Source organism: Ips typographus, linkage group LG4, assembly GCF_016097725.1.
Source record: "Ips typographus isolate SLU linkage group LG4, UJ_Ityp_2.0, whole genome shotgun sequence".
Taxonomy (NCBI): domain Eukaryota; kingdom Metazoa; phylum Arthropoda; class Insecta; order Coleoptera; family Curculionidae; genus Ips; species Ips typographus.
In genome coordinates this window covers 9,934,876-9,954,166 of record NC_138425.1, presented here as the reverse complement: position 1 = coordinate 9,954,166, position 19,291 = coordinate 9,934,876, and the positions used below count along the sequence as shown (strand labels likewise).

At 33.0% G+C, this 19,291-nt stretch overlaps 4 protein-coding genes across 5 annotated transcripts; 2 read left to right on the top strand and 2 right to left on the bottom strand.

Annotated features, from left to right (window-relative positions):
• The first annotated feature begins 109 nt into the window (after positions 1 to 109).
• Positions 110 to 1,939, top strand: thoc6 (THO complex subunit 6). The gene is made up of 6 exons (XM_081978695.1): positions 110 to 332; positions 560 to 732; positions 982 to 1,201; positions 1,257 to 1,422; positions 1,480 to 1,606; positions 1,662 to 1,939. The coding sequence occupies exons 1-6, from the start codon at positions 217 to 219 to the stop codon at positions 1,853 to 1,855; spliced, it is 996 nt and encodes a 331-aa protein (XP_081834821.1). The 5' UTR covers positions 110 to 216; the 3' UTR covers positions 1,856 to 1,939.
• Positions 1,845 to 13,168, bottom strand: LOC145728445 (uncharacterized). 2 transcript variants are annotated; one of them, XM_081978693.1, is made up of 5 exons: positions 13,028 to 13,168; positions 3,585 to 4,198; positions 2,564 to 2,771; positions 2,264 to 2,506; positions 1,845 to 2,204 (listed from the first exon to the last, which is right to left on the bottom strand). In XM_081978693.1, exons 2-5 carry the CDS (start codon positions 4,119 to 4,121, stop codon positions 2,011 to 2,013), a joined length of 1,182 nt encoding a protein of 393 aa, XP_081834819.1. In that variant the 5' UTR covers positions 4,122 to 4,198; positions 13,028 to 13,168; the 3' UTR covers positions 1,845 to 2,010. The 2 variants fall into 2 exon arrangements, with proteins under 2 accessions (XP_081834819.1, XP_081834818.1); XM_081978692.1 differs by lacking the exon at positions 13,028 to 13,168 and adding an exon at positions 6,011 to 6,163.
• On the top strand, positions 6,585 to 11,461 carry LOC145728439 (uncharacterized). The gene is made up of 12 exons (XM_081978683.1): positions 6,585 to 6,719; positions 7,328 to 7,437; positions 7,669 to 7,827; positions 7,877 to 8,113; positions 8,232 to 8,464; positions 8,519 to 8,801; positions 8,852 to 9,263; positions 9,325 to 9,437; positions 9,633 to 9,815; positions 10,512 to 10,646; positions 10,712 to 10,915; positions 11,194 to 11,461. The coding sequence occupies exons 1-12, from the start codon at positions 6,623 to 6,625 to the stop codon at positions 11,257 to 11,259; spliced, it is 2,232 nt and encodes a 743-aa protein (XP_081834809.1). The 5' UTR covers positions 6,585 to 6,622; the 3' UTR covers positions 11,260 to 11,461.
• sp3 (phosphatidylinositide phosphatase spermathreecae) lies at positions 11,498 to 19,225 on the bottom strand. The gene is made up of 17 exons (XM_081978682.1): positions 18,514 to 19,225; positions 17,181 to 17,803; positions 16,953 to 17,122; positions 16,728 to 16,900; positions 16,473 to 16,665; positions 16,248 to 16,413; positions 16,029 to 16,190; positions 15,907 to 15,977; positions 15,373 to 15,594; positions 15,004 to 15,062; positions 14,694 to 14,947; positions 14,405 to 14,636; positions 14,087 to 14,302; positions 13,801 to 14,034; positions 13,523 to 13,749; positions 13,246 to 13,473; positions 11,498 to 13,190 (listed from the first exon to the last, which is right to left on the bottom strand). The coding sequence occupies exons 1-17, from the start codon at positions 18,608 to 18,610 to the stop codon at positions 13,002 to 13,004; spliced, it is 3,516 nt and encodes a 1,171-aa protein (XP_081834808.1). The 5' UTR covers positions 18,611 to 19,225; the 3' UTR covers positions 11,498 to 13,001.
• Between the last annotated feature and the right edge of the window lie 66 nt (positions 19,226 to 19,291).

Here is a 19,291-nt window from a genome sequence, read left to right as displayed (position 1 = left end):
AGCAATGAATTTTGTTTTTATTTTTTACGAATCTGGCAACTCGGTGTTCAGTTCGAATTTTGCAGTTTGACAACGCTGCTTTGCAACAAATTTGACATTTGACCGCTGCTGACTCCTGTGTTGTTTTGTGAGGTTAGGATTTTTCTGTTTTGTTTATATTTTACTTTTCTTTGATTTAACTTTGCTTTTCCTGTTACTTTTCTTAAGTTAACAAAAATGGTTAACAAACTACTTAACAAAGAATATTATAACACAGTGCTATCTCAAACTTTCAGCCCATGTGGCACTTTGTTAATTACCGGTGACATTTATGGGGCCCTTTCCATTTTCAAGTAAGTAAAATTTAAGTTATACACTAATCTATAAGTTTTATAATAGTGATTTAAAAAAATATTTACAACATACCCAATTTAAGATTCAACCTGGTTAAATTGGAAATGCATGTACATTTTTCTTCACAGGTTTTACTTAGATCAACAAGACAGCTGTACTGTTTTACATATTTTATATTTTCGTTTATCTTAAGTGGCCAGTATTAAGGGTATATTTGTTTTTTCAGTTTGACAAAGATTGTGGGTCCCGATGATAACATTACTAAAGAGGAGTTGACCCCTAAAACCAAAATAGTGGTGAAAAATGGATTTCAAATTAATAGTTTAATTACCTCAAAAAATCATCTGCTTGTGGGTGGCTATGGGGAAATATATGCATATTCTTGGAAAAGTATAAAAGGTAGAAATCACACATTTATTACATTAGAACATAAATTTTATTACAGAGAATATAATAAGCAAGTGGTTGTGGTCACTAAATTTGTTTTTTATCCTTAGAAGTTTTGTAGATCTAAAGGTGGTCTACCTTATGTTTTAGTGGAATTTAGTTATAACAAAAATAAGAATTCCTTTTAAGTTTAATATACCATATCAGAACGAAAATATAGTAGGTAACTAGAATGTATGACATCTCTAAACTGAATTCAAGGTTCAGTCAGAAATATTCAACCAGCATGGACTATTGAGATCCCATCTGATCAAGATGACTTTAACAGAGCAGAAGTCAATTCACTGATGTGTGATGAAGATGAAGTACATTTGTATGCTGGTTGTGGTGACAATAAAATATACATTTTTAATTTAGAAAACCGGCGGACTGTAAAAATTCTTACTGGCCATTCTGACTATATTCATTGTGTTTGTAAAAAGTAAGAAACAATGTTATTTGTTTTTGGATCTGTTATATGAGATTTATTTTTTAAGTTCTGACAATGCCCTTCTTTCTGCTGGGGAAGATGGTTTAATAAACTTATGGGACTTGAAAACTCATAAAATTGTACAGAAAATTGAACCCTATCTGAATCCTGATATTGCCAGGAATGCATTAGGAAAATGGATTGGAGCTTTGGACTGTAATGAAGATTACATTGTAAATTTCAAACTTTTGAAAAGATAAATTTAAGTAATTTACGTAAATCGGTTGTAGGTTTGTGGAGGTGGTCCACGTTTAGCATTATATCATTACCGTTTTTTGACTAATTCAACTATTTTTCCAATTGAAGAACAAGGTATTCATGTAGCGCAAATTTATGAAGATAAAGTTTTTGCTGGAGGTAAAATCTGCTAATATGTAAAATGTTGGTATCCTGTTATGTGTAAATGTTTTAGGACGGTCAAAGCTGTTTTATGAGGCGAGTTTTAACGGCGATATTATAACTGAAATACCAATGAGTGGTCCTTGTACGTACAGTTTGGTCATCCAGGAAGCACCATTCAAAATCATGTGTATAGCGGGATCAAGTCCTAAAATTGATATATCTTTGAATTTTATGTACAAGGATAAGCAACTGTCATTGTACTAATTAAGTTTAATATTTCATTAAAAAAAAATAATAACAAGTTGTATTAATTGTAATATGTATAATTCATAAATGCCGGATTCGTAATTTTGTACTTCTAGATTACTTATTCCTAACAAAATCTGTTTTCACTTAATATATGTGTACTATTCAAGGGGTCAAAGAAATCCATGTCCGGCAATAACTGAAGGAATATAGCCGGCTTCTCCTGCTTTATTTTTTACAAAAAACCATCCCTGTATTTTACCATGAATCAAAAAGACCACTTCATTTTTCTTCACTGAAATAGATTCATTTCCTCTGGCTTTGAAATCTTCATTGATAACAAGCAGTGTGTGTCTTGTACCTTTTCCTGTAAAAGTTTATATTTGCATATAAATGGAGCATTATACAAAATACTATGCTATTTACCTTTCGCCATAGCTGCCGCTCTAAGATATAACCGATCCACACTTTTCTCTCCACAAGTACTAAGAGCCGTCCTATATCTAGTACTAGGGCAGTACGAATCATCATCATCATTCCCTGATCTACAACTGGTTAATTCGGAATTGGTCGTTCCTGTATTATGGTTACCAAACGGTTTTGGAAATATGTCAGTAGACCTTTCCCAACACGGTGAACATTGATCGTCACCAGGTGGATGAATTATACCTAAAGGAATAATTAAATTAAAGATGTTTTGTTGGTTTTTGCGATGGCGGTAAATACCCAACGGTAAACAAGCGGAGTAGGCAATATAGCCTTCTTCGGCGTGTGGAGTTTGCACGTACAACCAGTTTTGGTTGCGAAAGATCGCGTTTACAACCATCCCCAGGGGTAACGATATCTCATTTTGGTAACCTGCTGATCGAGTTTCGTAGAGGATGCTAGGAAATGCTAACACCACCGGAATATTAGCTGGTCTACTTAGTGTTGCCTGTGCAAAAAAAGTGCTGTCTTAATAAATGAGCTTTGAATTACATTTTGCTAGTAATTGGCCCAGTCTTTTAAACCTCATATTTCACGCATTATTGGGTTGTATAATACAAGACTGAAACAAAAAACTTTCGCAAAATCGTAATTGGCTATGGGGCTATTATACCGAGCCAACCCAAGAATGACGTTCCCATACATCTCACCCCGAAATGTTGAAAACGAGCACTAAATTACCATCATTGACTCAAAATACTACCTGTTCAACGGAGTTAATAACACACCCGTCAGAATTGTCCATATTGATGTCCCACCCACGACCCGCAATTGTGGAATTTCTTATCGATATTTATTAATCTCTAAATTATATCTTTCAACCTTAAAGGTTGTAAAGGTCGTCAAAATGTCCTAAATTGCCAAGACAAATTGCTTTCGAAGGAATTTCGAACCGATGAAGAACAAAACTTGGATAGGAAACTAGCCTAATACGACATATCATCAGCAGTGTTACATACGTTTAGAATCTTAATATCCGTTTGAATCTCTTCGAATAATCGGTCCGATGAGAAAAACAAGGCTCATACTTAAGGGTAACCTATAATTTTCTTCACGACGGGTCAATTTTGACCAGCTGAAGAAACAGTGAAACATTGTAAGGAAGATTTATCAGGCTGGGTCCGTTAAAACCCATATAGCCCTTCGTTTCAGTTTTAATTTTATACAAACGACCCTTATAGTATCATCAAAAAATATCACGTTTTATGTCTCACATGCTTGGAAACAGCGTTTTTATTAACCGGTGTTTTTAGTTGCTTACCTTAGAAAGAAATTCGTCAATATTCTGTATCTCATAACCAAACCGATCCGTTTTTCTGTTCCAAAATTCCTCATTGCTTTGTCTTGATTTATTGCGTCCTCTACCTCTCTGAGTTCGCAAATTTGGTTCACTGTTAGTCCTTGAAGGTGGTTCTTGAATCTCAAAATCATCTTCTTGACATTTCTGGTCCAAGTTTACTTCTCTACTGATTACACGCGATATTTTTAAGGACGAAAATTGACAAGAGTCTTTATCGCTGGACGAAAAGTGGGTCTTGTAATCTCCATTTGAACAGTTCTTCAAACTGCTACATTCACTTTTAACTCCCCCTAAAACATTCTTTAAAGTGTTGAATCCCAGATTATCGCAATTTTTGGATTTTTTGCCACTTTTCCGTTTGCTGCTTCTAGTTAACTTGTACTGGAAGGGTGTCGGTTCGTGGGGTTTTTCATTGTTAATGTGATTTTTTACGCTAAATAGGGGAGGTATTTTTCTGAAGTAGATCCTACTAGGTGTTTTGGAGGAATGCTGACCCATTGCTCGTTAAATGTCATTACGTTACCAAATTGTTTGTTTGTATTCTATGGTGAATGCAATCCATATTGTAGTAACATCTAAAAAATATATTATTTTGTTTAATTCATGAATTTTGTTATCTGGCAATGCAGGCACATTATTTTAAATTAAACCAAACATTTTAATAACGCAAATTGCCTTGATTAACAAATTAATTTTAGGAAAAATAGAAATTCCTTACACGTACTATCTTCACTGAATCTGTAGACCAGAAACATTTCTAATTACTAATTGCATGATAAAAAGTTGCTTTTATATGTATGAGATTCCAATAAATACATAAGTACTAAACATACTCTCTAGCAAATGTACGTGCAGACTTTCCTGATCGTAAAGATACTTTTTTTCAGATGTTAGAGGCAATTAGTGTTTGCGTATTTTATCTGTACAAGTTTTAAAATTACTTTCAATTACATATAAGCTATTAATTTAAAAGCTACCAAGAGGTTTTATTATAGATTGACGCGTAAAAGACTTAATTGTTGAAAATAAAGAAATATGTGAATTTGTAATAAATTTGTACGTTGTTGTCAGTAGAGTGTTTTAAACTCTCGTGGTGGCAAGTGTTTAAAAATCTAATTACAATGATATTCCCAGGTAGATAAATGCTATTTAACAGCGGTAGATGACAGTGTATTAGCATAATAACAGACTATGCTACAGCCTAAAAATTATGACTTTTAGTAGATTTTAATGATCTGAAAATATTTAAGATTCTGACCACCCGGCGACATAATGAACAGTTATACCTGCGATCATAGATATTATGTCCGTAATTACCTTATCTATGGATAGCTGTAAAATATACCATTTAAATCAATAGGTTATCTGATATTAAGAAATTTACGAAGCTTAGCTTTTATAAAAAGTTTAATGGCAGAAGAATTATAAGCAGATTAGCGTTATTTTTATTATAAATATTCGTGTAAGGTGTCAAATAATATATATGGATATGGGACAGTCTAAAGAGTACTGCAATCGTTTTATTATCAAACGATTATGACATGACTATTTAATAACATCAAATAAAAAAATTATTGTAAGAAGTTTAACATGATAATGAATATGAGATTAACATTCAAAAATGCTGTAAAAAGAGATCCTGGATATCGATTTGTTTGTCGATTACCAAAAAGAATGTCGCATCTTCAAACTTACGCTCATAAAACTTTTTACGATAAGCGGTGGATGTGCCTTGTGTAGAAAAAAAGGAATTTTTAGGTGTGTTGCATCAATGCATTAATGTGTTAGAGGTATCGGTTATTTTATTAGTTCCACTTTCATGTTTGAATAGCTCGCCGCAGATAAAAACTTACCCGGTTAGTGCATTTTTATCCCTAATGCAGTACCAGGTAATTGCAGTTATTTCTGTAATTGGAAACCAAAAGCCTTTATCTTGCCTGAATCTTACGTTATACTACTTATGTGAGTGTTTATCTACAATATTAGGTAAACATCCGTCGATTTAGAAGAAAAAAAACACGGTTGAATTCAGTTAATATAGCCTTTTAGGCTTTAATTACTTGATCTGCAAGTCCGTTATAATTTCTTAAGCCTATAAGTGACAGCATACACTATAATTTATTTAAATAAAAATTAGTGATTTACATGCTATAGCGGGTATGTAGTAGGTACCTCTATTTGTATGTAGTAATATCATAAGATGTAGTTAGTACTAATGGTGGTGGTTAGATGCGGAACTACCAACGCTTTTTTTATTAATGTTAAAATGCTTATAAAACAACCACAAATTAAAAAAAAATGTTGTTTTGAATTTTTTTTTAATTATCACAAAAAACTACTTTATTTTAAATTTAAAAAAAGCAACCAGAAAACAATGCAATACTTACCGATTTGTGGTTTCCAGTAAAAAAATCTCAGATAAAACACAGGAAAGCCAACTGCAGTTAAAGTTGAGTAATGCCGGTAAAAACTTAGATCCATACAGCACGCTGCTTATACATATTTATGGAAGATGGAACGCTGTGCATCACCGAAGACCGGCTAGATCGTGACTGAAGAACGAGAGGTCCGAGATTCCCACACTTTGCACAATTATACTAAGAGAAGAGATTGCAGACTGCACCGGACAACATAAGGGTATCGAAGAATCACGTTTTGTCCTTTTTTCTGACAATCCTTTTTTCAATATACATATATCTTTTTCCGTCTAAGTTCCATTTTATTCTAAGTTTTTCTAAGTAAAACAAAAAAATACAACCAAAATTGAGACAGCAAAAAGGTGATAATGATATAACATATGTTTCAGCTCAAATTGGTCTCATCAGGCATGCTAAGTAGGCAAAAAACTGCTAACCGCATTAGCTGAACAAAAAACAGTGATATGCCTTATCGTTGGTATCAGTGTCTATATGAGGCATGTCATTTCTGTGTGCAATTCTCTAATTCATTAGTTTCAAAATCAATCAGTTGGCCATGACTACAGAAATACGTAATGACAGATGGTAATTTCGTCGTTCTTTTTCAACCGCCATTTTGATTTCAAATTGAACGGTGTCACTTCAGCTCCTCGTTATTCAACTATAATGAATACTACTCGTAAGTTTTTGCTATTATTTTTATGCTTATTTGATTATTTCAACTCTTACTCGCCGTTTTTGATGCTGTCTTGACAATTCAAACGAGTTTGCACTGGCGTTAGAGTAAAATGTTATTTCAGTGCCAACGTAGGTTTTTCTTGACATGGCGTTCACCCACATCAAACTTTAATGATTTTAACAAAATTTACTAATAATCGATAATATTATAATGATGTGTTTTAACTAATGATTTGACGTTTAAGCGACTATACCTATAAGCGTACTTCACCGATTCCCCGTTTGCATTTTGACGCTTTGTAGATCTAGTAGAGCGAATGTGACGTCATAATGTCGTAATTTGAGAAATCCTTAATTTGTTTAATTGTCAAATTACGTCATCCTGACGTCACATTAAAAGTACTACATTACAAATGGGGGGGGGGGGGTAAGGAAGCATTATTGGGTTAAGTTTTGTTTTGACTGTGACATTTTGCATTTGGCCTATCATATTCAAATTTTAAACTTAGTTTAAGTAATCAGTTATAACTAATAAAGCTAAGCATTAATTATTAGATTTGTATTTATTACGTGTTTAAGTTTGTCAACTTGTATATTCAATTTGCTTAGAAAATCAATTAAACTCATCATCGGAAGAATTGTCCGACTATGTCAACTATTGTAGAGAAACAACAGCAATAAGAACAAGTTTAGCTACAGATGAGTCCATTATTACTCAGGTGAGTACTAAATAATTTTTTAAAAGTTAACTAGGTACATTTGCGATTATTTTACCCACATTCATTTGTGCTCGAAAAATCAGGTTTGTCATCAAATTTCATACATAAAATGAGATATTTGACTGCAATCAATTTTGCATTAAAGTACTGATGTAGACTTGACTGAACCTCGTGATTGTCTAAATTGGAATAAACAAAAGTCAAACAACTTTTGTGTTTTTTTTTTCTCAGGTTAACACCGAAGAAAATTTACAATTGCTACTTGCGGCACAAGCAAAAATAGACGCAAAAATAGAAACTACTGAAAAAAGAATTAAAATTGAACAAGCGGAAGTAGAAACTTTAAACAGAGATATATTCAAAGCAGAACAATATCAAAATCGATCCCTGGTAAGCCATTGACTATTATTTCTTTTTTTATCTAGCGATATGTTTTAAGGCTTGCTTAAAAAGTACAGGAGAAAGAGTAGAAGTAGTAGAAAAAAATACAAAGAATATTAAAAATATTGCCACAGAAATAAAAGTACAACAGGAAAAAGTAATTAATAAGCTGAAACAGAATGCGGAAGAGAAACAAAAATGCCAGGAGTATGTCAAACAAATTGTAGTCTTGGAAGAAAAAATAGAGAAATCTACAAATGCTCCAGAACCGGAATTTAATAGCAAACTAGTTGAGGTATGTGTCTAAAATTGATTTTATTGATAAGCAAGCCAAAATTTGTTTACACTTTATTGATCATAAATCAGTAATAATAGTATTCCCTTTATCTCAAAAAAGAAGTTTAAACTTATAGGAAAACAACAACCTTAAAGCAAATATAAACCATTACAAGGAGCAGTTTAAATTGAAGCAAATCAAAGTACAAAAATCGCGTGAACTGAAAAATGAAAAAACTGAACTATTGCGACAGATACAAGAAAAACAACAAATGAATAACTTGTTGACTGAACAATTAGATAACAAGAAAAAATATTTGAACGAACAGGAGACTGCAATTAGAACAAAATTCCTAGAGCTACGTGAAAAGTATGTTAACATATTTTTGTACCGTCTAAAGTTCATCAATATTTCACCTTATAGAATATCTAAGAAAAATGAGGTCGTACACCAGTTACAACAAGATTTTCAAGAAACAAATCAGCGCAGTACATCACTTAAAAATAAAGTGGATGAGCTAAAGTCAATAATTGCTGAAAAGGATATGCAACTTCAAAATTTGAGGGATAACTTAAGCACTGAGATGTACACGCCCTATGAGGAAAAAGTAACCAAACAGAAACAGCAAGATTTGGAATCCGCCAAACTGAAAACACTGGAGAATGAACTGCAAGATGCTTTAAAAGAAACTGAAATAAAATTAAAAGTAAATGTTTTAATCAATTGAGTCAGTAGCACTCTATTTTTTCATTTCAGGCAATCATGGAAAAGTCGAACCAGTTGTACCAACTTAAGGAAGAAAAAGAAGAATTGATGGGTCAAATTTACATCCAGAAAAACTTGGTGACAACGCGTCAACATGATTTAACAGAAGAACGCAATAAACTAGATGCCATATCCGAAAAATACACGGAAGAGCAGATACAAGTGACAATGTTCAAGAATAAACATCAAACTCTCACTGAAAATATTGATAAAATAAAAACTGAGCTCGACGTCTTCGTCAAGGAAAAAGAAGCCCGCCAGATTTTGGAACTGGAATTTAGTGGCAAAATTCATGAATTACAAAAAGAAATCGATTTGAAAAATGCCAACATTAATATTCTTATGGACTTTGAGTTGGAACCAGCCCTGAAGAAATTAGATGATGTAAAAGGGGAAATAAAAAGTAAAAACGTTTAGTTTCAAGTTTAAATTCGTTCAATCTAGATGAATGTTCTTTGAATTAGGTATTGAACAACGGAAGAGAACTGAAGAGATTCATTACAATATGTTGATCCAATTATCTGAAAAAAAGAACAAAAGAATTAATATTGACAAATCGTTTGTGGCTCCAAAACCAGTAAGAAACTTCAATATTTAATTACACGAGAAAATTTGTAACAGATATATAAAAATGCAATTTAAGTTGGTCATGTATCATCATAGAAAATATAAAAATTATTTGTCAATTTTTTTCTCATACAGACTTTACCAAAGATTATGTCAATATATTATAGGTATTTGTTGCTTTTAATAAGTTTTAAAACCATACTAGGTAAGTGCTTCAGTCCACAATACAAGCTTAGTTGAAGCTGAAAATAAAGACAGCCAGCCAGCTAGCGGTCGAAAATCGCCGGGTATTGTGAAACCGCCGTTAAAGCCTCCACAAGCCAAAATTCCAATAAGTCTCACTTCTCATAGATCAGAACCGTCGATTTCACATAATAGAACAAAAAAGGTAACAAAAAGTCGCTTTAGAAAAATATATACAGCGTGTCGCAAATTGGTTCTGGAGTTGGTTAGTTGGTTAAATGGGGAAAGTTTTAGAGAATTTTATGTTAAACTTATTTCCGGTTTCCAAATTAAATTATCTTTCTCCGTTTTCCGGAAAATTGGGAAAACGTCAGAGGCTGCATTTTAAACCCTCTTTAACAAAGCCAAAGAGAGTTTTGAAACTAAGACATTTTAAGGCACTTGTTTACGTAGAACACGATAACGTAATTAGAAAAAAAAATCTATCGTCATTGGTTTCCGAGATATGCAGGACGCCATCTTGAAGGCGGCAATAAGAATTTACAAAGTTATCACCCATATCTCGGAAACCAATGACGGTAGATTTTTCCTAATTACGTCATCGTGTTCTACGTAAAAAAGTGCCTCAATAATGTCTTAGTTTCAAAACTCTCTTTGGTTTTGTTAAAGAGTGTTTAAAATGCAGCCTCTGACGTTTTCCCAATTTTCCGGAAAACGGAGAAAGATAATTTAATTTGGAAACGGAAATTATTTTCACATAAAATTCTCTAAAACTTTCCCCATTTAACTCACTCTTACCGTTTTTGAGATCCCAATACATGTAGAAGCAATTTGGGACACACTGTATAGTGTTGTGTTTGTTGTTAAGGTAAATTTTCAACTTTTTGTAAAACCATACTAGGTAAAAGCTTCAGTTCGGAACACAAGCTTGGTGGAAGCTGGAAATGAAAAAAGTCAGCTAGGTACTAGTCGAAAATCGCCGGGTACTATCAAATCGCCATTAATCCCTAAGCCATCAGCCGCAACAGTAAAAAAGGTAAGATGTCTAGAACGTTAATACTACAATCTGTACCGTGTAATGTGTTTTGTAAAATGGGCTAGGTAAATACTACAGATATAGAAGAAGAGTTAGTGGAAGCTGAAACTGCGGATACCCGGGAACCCGACGGCCGCAGATCTCCAGGTATTTTAAAATCGCCGCTGTTGAAGCCTCCGAATGTTGGAGCATCCAAACGCGTTACTTTTCACGGCGTTTCCTCATCAGAATCTTCGAGTACCAGTGTTGTAGATGATGGAGGACAGAAGGTAACACAAAAATATAACTACATTAAATGTGTTAACAAAAAACGGATAGTTTACAGACATTTTAATAATAATTATTTTCTTTCTCTTTGGTCATATGAGAAGGAGATATGCAATTATTTGTAAAGTTTTCTGGATGGCAATAATAAGGCTTGACCTATTTAAACTCACATTGATTTTTACACCTCAGCAAATAATCTAAATGACATTTTATAAACAAATGACAAAACTATGGCAAAAATCAAAGTAAAATGGTTACCGCATTCTTAAAATAATTCTAGGACCTCGACGAAGTATTGAAGGCATGGAGTCAGTTTTCTTCATCAAAACGCAACTTAGACTTTTGATCTTTCTAAGTAAAAGTGTTACCTAGTCCTAGTTATTTAAGGTATTTCAAGAATTAAGTTGTTGAAAGTGTTTACAATCAGTGTTGGCGTTATTGAGTTTAATAAAGATGTTTTTTGTTAAGAGTTATGGTAGAATAAGAAGTTTGTAATTCCACAATATTCCAGTTTGATGACTGAATAATAATGCTAATAAGTATACTAACTTTGACTTATTTAATTACACCTACCAATAAAACCATTTTAATAATGCTCAATCACGATTTATTTTTTCTAATTTCATTCGCAAACTATCTATAGTTAATATCACATACTACCAAACGTGACAAGAAGCAAACGTTGAAATATGATTGCTTCCACCCTAACAGTATAAGTTACCATTAACTCCGATTTCCTAGCAGGTCTTGTTTAACAAATCACCCCCAGATTACATTAAATTACATAATATCTCCTATGTTATAGGTTCTAGGTTTTTTTAAGTACGAAAAAATGCCCTTTTGGGTTTGTGAATTTCTATCTCCAGGAAATACTTATTAAAATAAATATGGGTGGTTTTTAAACATTATTTTCAACAATCTCAGTTCAAAATATGTATAACCATGAGCAAATCTTTTCTTCAGATTTCAATACTGTTGTTAAAACGTTAATTAATAATCATCAAACTGTTTCACTTACAATGAACGTGATTTAATAATAATGGAGCGTACATACGTTTATGAAACCAAACTGAACACACTAAACCAGGGGCACCTGCACAGTACAGTTCTTGAAACTCTAGACTTCTAGACCAAACTTATAAATTTCTAGCATTATTATTTAATAACATGATGAACACATTAAATACCAGAAAATCACCCTACAAAAATTACTAGTTTGTGCTGAGCCTTATTAATGCAATACGCTAATTAATTCGATTCCTGGTCTTCTATCTAGCACAGCCTGAACGGAAAATTAACCCTAAAGCTTAAATTGCTTATAAACAATACAATTATTTAAGCAACAACTTATTAAGATTTTCTTAATCAAGAGTATCATAAATAGGTAACCAACAAATAATCGTATATTTTTTAATAACAGTCCGACTGTGTCAACAATAAAAATAATATTCTTTAAAATTGTAATAGTAAAAATGTAAATTATAAAATGAGATTCTGTTCATCAATATCTACTTGGTATATCATGAAAAACAAATACGAATTTGGTATTATGTCTTTAGCTATATGTACAGGTTATTTTACTACCAACTGCACCTCTCAATTCCAGAAAAAGTCACATTTCAAACATGTAGTTTGGGTTGCCAGTTGAGATAAAAAGCGATTTTGCAGCAAGACGCTTGCGCCATCAATCATTTAAATTTCTTAATGTTAGCATTGAAAATGATGATCAAATATGTTAATTGGTAGTAGAACAAACAGTATTCTTAATAATTGACAATACGCATCTAATTGTGTATTTAAAACGCTGTATTAAATATTAACACTTCAGAGCAACCAGTCTTATCTAGTGCTTTAAAGCTTTATCTACTAACCTAAACTGGATTAATACACATTTTGAAACAGCCTTCATATATGCTGTACAAATAAACTATTACTTGGTTTGTTCAAGACCATTTAAGTATACCCCTAACTGCCAGCAATGAACTTTTAGCAATTTATCACACTTAATAGTTTCAACTATAGACTTGAGACTACTCAAATATGTAGTACCTACTAATAACTCCTACTGTACACAATTAATACACATAATTACAAAGCGATTAATCTGCACTTACTATTAGCCCATTTCTCCTGTAACTTTTTGTGCTCCTCCATTTCTCTCGGACTAATCTGACGAACTTGTCCACTTAACTTTCTAGGATCCAAATTGGCTCCAAAAGTCTGAACACCTTTAGCAAATTTGCTTAACGGAGAAAACAACTCTTTAGCCGTTGATACCTTAAAAGTACCATATTGCTATAACCACCAAATAAAAAATAGCAAGTTCACTCACCGGACTGGCGACCGATGTCAATCTTTGTTTCAACCCAGAATCGCTCTGGCTTTGGCTAATATTTTTCTGTAATTCAAAAGCTGAAGCTGACCTATCAATTTCTCTGTACTCAATAATTGAATTAGGATCGTCGATTTCGCCGGATGAATGGCTGTGCTTTTGATCTAACTTTAGTGTTTTGGGTGGTTCCACTTTTTGTTCAGTAGCAAACGCATCCTCCGAATTAACCTAAGAAAAAACTTCTAAGTACTTTTCAATTTGGTTTATGAAGTTGTACCTGTATTTCTGGCATAACGGGCATGGTGACATTTTGCATAATGCTAGAAAGCTGCATTTCATCGAGTTGCGCAGAATCTACTCTACTTAGTAAGTTTTGTTTCTGTTCTAAAGTCACTTCACATTCGTTTTCTTCCGACTGGCTGTTTGTTTGACCCATTACTATACCCACGCTTGGTAAAAACACATCTTTTCCGCTTGTTTTTGGTGTTTCAGTGCATTCTAAACCTGTAGGACCCAATGTAACAAACTGATTTCAAAAGTATTAATGATGTTTACCTTGTTCAACACTTAAATCGACGCTTGAATCCGAAGCATATTGATGTAAAGTATTATCTCCTGAAATACGAGGTTGGAATATAGAATTTTCATACTCCTCGTCAGACTCGCTAGAGCTATCATGTTTCTTGGCTTGGCCGATAGAAAAACTTGGTTTCTTTTTTAACTTGGACTTCAAGGATATCTTATTCAGTTTGGAAAACTGTTGGGTCATATTCGAAATTGCTTTGGAACCTACAACAATTTTAATATAATTTCGTAAAAGTTTATTTTTGGCTCAACACACCTGCTGATTTTATAGCGGACAACTGAGTTTCTGAAACGTTCCGTGTAATTTGCGGAATGTTTACTAAATCCAAATAAATACTTCCACTAGTTGTATTGTCTTGCAATGTTTTTGATTTTCTACGATCAAGGGGTTGCCCAATATTTAATGGTACAGGAGGCAAGTCAGCTAATTCGATTGCAACGGAAAATGCTTCACAAATAGTTTTTAATGATTCTAAAAATTAATGTTATAACAACCTGTATGTATCATTTCTAAATATTTCATTAATTCAAATGAACGATTTTAATAATTAAACATTATTGTGATATTACTTACCAATTTCTTCTTCGACGCTTTTAATCATAACAGCCATATTGTTAAAAAACCTCAAATTGGTCGATCGAAACATATGATAGTACCCACTAATGCCATTTACTTTATAATTAATTCTTATACAATATTTGCTTTTGTTAGATCTAAACAAGCTGTTTGCATATTGCGGCATCCCGAATTCAAGTAAAGCCACCTCTTTCAAAGAGACGTTTTGGTATTTTGTTATTTTACCCACCTAGAAATTTCAAAAACTTATTATAACTCCAACAAGAGAGTAAACTATTTATGAAACCTCATCATCATAATCGGCCACATAATAAGAATCTCTTGTGAGAATAAGGATTGAATCCATTTCGGTTTCGTTGGGATCTCCCAAAGCAGGGTCGGCATTAATTAAGCCCCAAGCACCAACAACTTGTTCAGGTTGGCTAATCAACATTTTTTTACAGTCTTCTATGAGAAGCTTTACATGTTCCGCAGTAGCCAAATTGTCTTCTTCATCATTAGGTTTTGCATCGCTGAATAAATCATCAGGCACGTAGTTCCCTGTTAGAAAAACCTTATTAGTTCGTCAGTTTCGGTGTTTTTCTGAGAAAACTTACCCAACATAATATCAATTGCACCCTGTCGAGCTGAATCCTTGAAACGGCTTAAATAGTATCTAAAATAAAACTATTTTGTTGCACACTTTTTATTAAATTATGAATAGTTAGTAAAACGAAAATCTTTTATTTTTAGAACAATTTTAGGTTCTAAAAAGTTGCAACTAAGATACTTTGAAGCAATGATTTTTATAAGTGATAATCTTAACTATAAAAAACACATCACTAAGTGCACATTAAGCACTAACACTAGGAAGGCAATAAAGCAAATTATTGTATGTAATGTGTTTAAACTTCCCAAGATGAAACACACAGGACATGATTTCTCAAAAAACTTTATTAGTTTTAAAACGTATATTCGAGACTGACCTAGAAATTTGATAGAATAGATTAGCTAGCTCAAATTCCTGTTGTAAAGCTAGATGAGGAGCAAAATTTGGGGGCTCTTTCGGAAGGTACTCGTTCGCTATGCAACTTGCTACTCGCAAATAAGCCCAAAAATCTTGAATTTCGTAATCGCGCAACTGGACTCCTTGCATTATGTCTAAAGCACATTGACGCACTGAGTCCTTAAAATGATTGGTTAGGTATCTAGAAATTGAGTACAGATAATGAGTATTATTGTATAACGTGAAAAAAATCACTTTTTGAAAGAATTATGTTGCGTCAAGGACAAAAAGTTAATTATATTTATATATCATCATAAAACTTTCTAATAATTATTATTGTGATTTCATAATAAACCACTTTTAAAATTGTAAGAAAAAACCGCATTCCTCATGTTGAATATTTTTATGTAGGTCATGATGGGCTATATGCTTAATAAGCTAATCAGGGCTGCAATTCTATTACGTTACCATAACAAAAGTAAACTAGTCAACAAAAAAAATGTTTATTTCATACCGATTGGCAGAATTCATTCCGTCTTTCATAATGCCCGTAAATTTGCGTTCGCCTGTTCTGGTGTAATCTCCCTACAAACAAAATTTAATTATTCCTTCTAAAGCAATCACAAAAATGCTTACTTTCAAAGCATTGGTGCCAGCATACTGTTTACTAATGGCATCCCCATTATTCGCCCACAAAATCTGAAAGGTGTTTTTGATATTTGAAGGAATTTCTCCTTCTGGTGATACCAACCCTAATTTACAAAATTGAATCTCCATCACGGCCTTTCCTAATGCCGTCTATAATTTAGAATAGATGGCCAACATAAAGTTTGTTTTGAATAAACTGTAACTCACTTGAACTACGTTTGTGCGGTCTAAACAGTCAATGCAATTAACACGAAATATACCGTTTTGTGAGCAAATATGTCCTTGCTTATCTCGCCAACAATAACCCATATCTTTTAAAACATCCGCAACTGCATTAATCAGTATAGACACATTTTCGAAATGCATTCCTTTGCTGTAAAACAAGCACACTTTAGACCCATGCATTGCTTTTCGGAAATAACCTGCTCTTACCAATATTCGTGAAAATCGAAAGTAACATAAGTTATGAAAGGGTTATCAAGCAAACACATGTGATGAGAATAAGCATCAAATATAACTTTTTCTTTCCCACTTTGATCTACTAAATTAATAGCGCAAATCGGCCCATATTTCTTGATTTCTTTGGTAAAATGCTTTTCAAAAGCGACTTTGGTTTCAGCTTCACCTTTAATTAATTTCACATACAATATAATTTTTTTAGTCTCTAGAACAACCAATAAAACTTACCTTTGTCTAACCGAGGAGGAGGACGATATTTATAACCTGGTTGCGACCAGAAAACTGGTACTGAACCTCTAACTTGCATAAATGAGACTTCATGGGACCGATATATGATAATTTGTTCAGTTTCGACGTAATTTGCCACTTCCCCGTCTTCATCCACACCCCTACGCTTATACCTGTGTATAAAAATACATAAAAAAAGGAAGACTAAACTAATGATTGTTATACCTTGTCCCTGCACGAAATCTACTCCTCCTAGACAAAATACATAAAGTAAATATTTCATAATGTTTGAGTCTTTCTTCATCTCCCACATAAGGGCCAACCGCCACCTTACAATCCTCAATTTGTATGTAACCTTGAATGATCGGTGTTATCCAAGGGTCACACAATGAGTTCTACATAAAAAAAAATTTAAGGCAATTAAAAAAAAAATAGAGGTGGTTAGTAACATACCCCACTTTTCAATAAACAGTTCAGCATGTGTTTATTCCAAAAAAATGTATCATCAGCAGTTTGCCACAATTTTTCAAGATTGACAAGCTTCTCTTTCTCCAAGTGACACAATCTTTGTAAAGAGTTAGTTAGGTCAGTTGTGTGTGAATAAAAAAACGAGTTCGAATCAGTAAAAATCTTATAGAATTCTTCAATAATTTGCTTCTCAAATCGATCTTTATCTTTGATTTCCCGTTTTGGTGTGCCTGAAGCCATAGCAGCAGCTTGTTGGGTTGTGTTTTTAATCGTATTTCCCGCTACTTTTAGTGTACCCCAAGTTTTACTTAAGGTCGATTTTTGAATGTCCAACAATGTATTGCGATTACCGCCGGATTTTCGAATACCCATAGATTGATGTTTAGGGCAGGGTCTTAAATTTAAATCGGCATTTTCGGAGTTAAGTGACAAGAAGACAACGGATTTAATTTTGTACACTTCATTATCTCCATGGAGTTTACCAACAAGTGTGCTCTCTTTTATTAGCAACAGACGCGGATCAAAGAGTGGCATATGCTCTACTTTTCCAACAATTCCATCACATAAACCCATGCAAATGGGGTCTTCTGCGTCTGGTAAATCCCAACCTTAAGGAAGAAAAAACGGTAGTTATTTAGAATGGGAATATTTAATAGAAAACTATTACAGTAAACCCAATATATTTTTCTAAATGTTACATAATTGCATGGATTGCAATAATGGTTTAAGCAAGTTTATAGATGATACATCATGTTAAGGATGTTGGAAGCCCCCTTTACACTACATCTACAGCCACTATACATATAGACATACAATTTCACTATTAATCACTTGTGGCAAACTAAAATTTGTTTTTAAAAAAAAAATACATTGTATTAGCAGAGGTATCTGCTTTAGGGAAGTATTTTTCAAAAGTAGTAGTTTGAAGTAATTTCCAAATAAGATCTCCAGTCAGCTTTTGGTTAAATCTCAAGTATAATAGTAAGTTATGAACTACAAACAATAACAGTTCAGTCCGTATAGAAACAATATGTATTAGTGTATTATATTTATGTATTATTCTTTTTTGAAACTCTTTTATACCTTTTACAATCTTCTACTAGGTCAATAATAAATAATACTATAAACTTTACAAATATGGTTTGCATAGGTTCCAAAAACTTGTCAGTGTGAGTGATAACCACATGATTATTTATTAAAATAATAATAAAGTGTTACCTAATACATTTAAAGCGAAATTTAAGTAGAAACACTGTTTTGGATTCTTTAGTAGGCCACCTTGAACAGTTTGTTATGAAACATGTTTTTTCCTACTTACCAGTTTTAGGGATAAAAGCCCCGGTGTTTCGATCCCACCACAGTGAATATTCTCCTTTAACAAATATGTAAAACTCGTTCGTTCGAAATAACTCCATTTTGTTGTTAAAATATCCTAAAAATTTGTAAAAGATGTTTTTCTTGCCCTTTCTAAACACAAAACACAACAAACTGAACAAACGTCAAAACATAAAAGATATTTAGGTTATGAAACATCGCGGAAGTAAAGGGGCGTCCTGAATCTGAGAGAGAGAAACATTTATACACTTTTGGCTTTTTGAGAGAGACGGGACATAATCTAATGGAAACTTGATAAATGGATTAAAGTGGGTGATGAATCACGACATCCTCAAAATGGATTCGCCTATCAGTCAGGGTGACGTCATATTAGAACAGTTACCAAGAAAATCCCAAACACAACAGTTAAAAACCGATTCGTTCATTGGTCATTTATATTCTACGTCACAGCTATCTGAGTGTTCAACCAATTGCAGCTCATATTTTGATTTTAAAGGGGTTGGGGTTGTCAGTGGACACAAACCCCCCATTTTAAACGTCAATGAACTCGCACATGCGGTTTTGGCCCTTGTTTAAAATTCTAATTTGGTGCATAATTCGATTTAATTAAAAAAAACAAAAAAAAAATTAAAATATGGGACTATTTCGGTGTTGCATACGTGAGTTTGACGTTTAAACCCACTTATTTGTATGCCTGTGTGTACAGTCAAAAAACTATATTGATTTTCCTTAAATGTTCTTCAATTTACATTACCATAAAG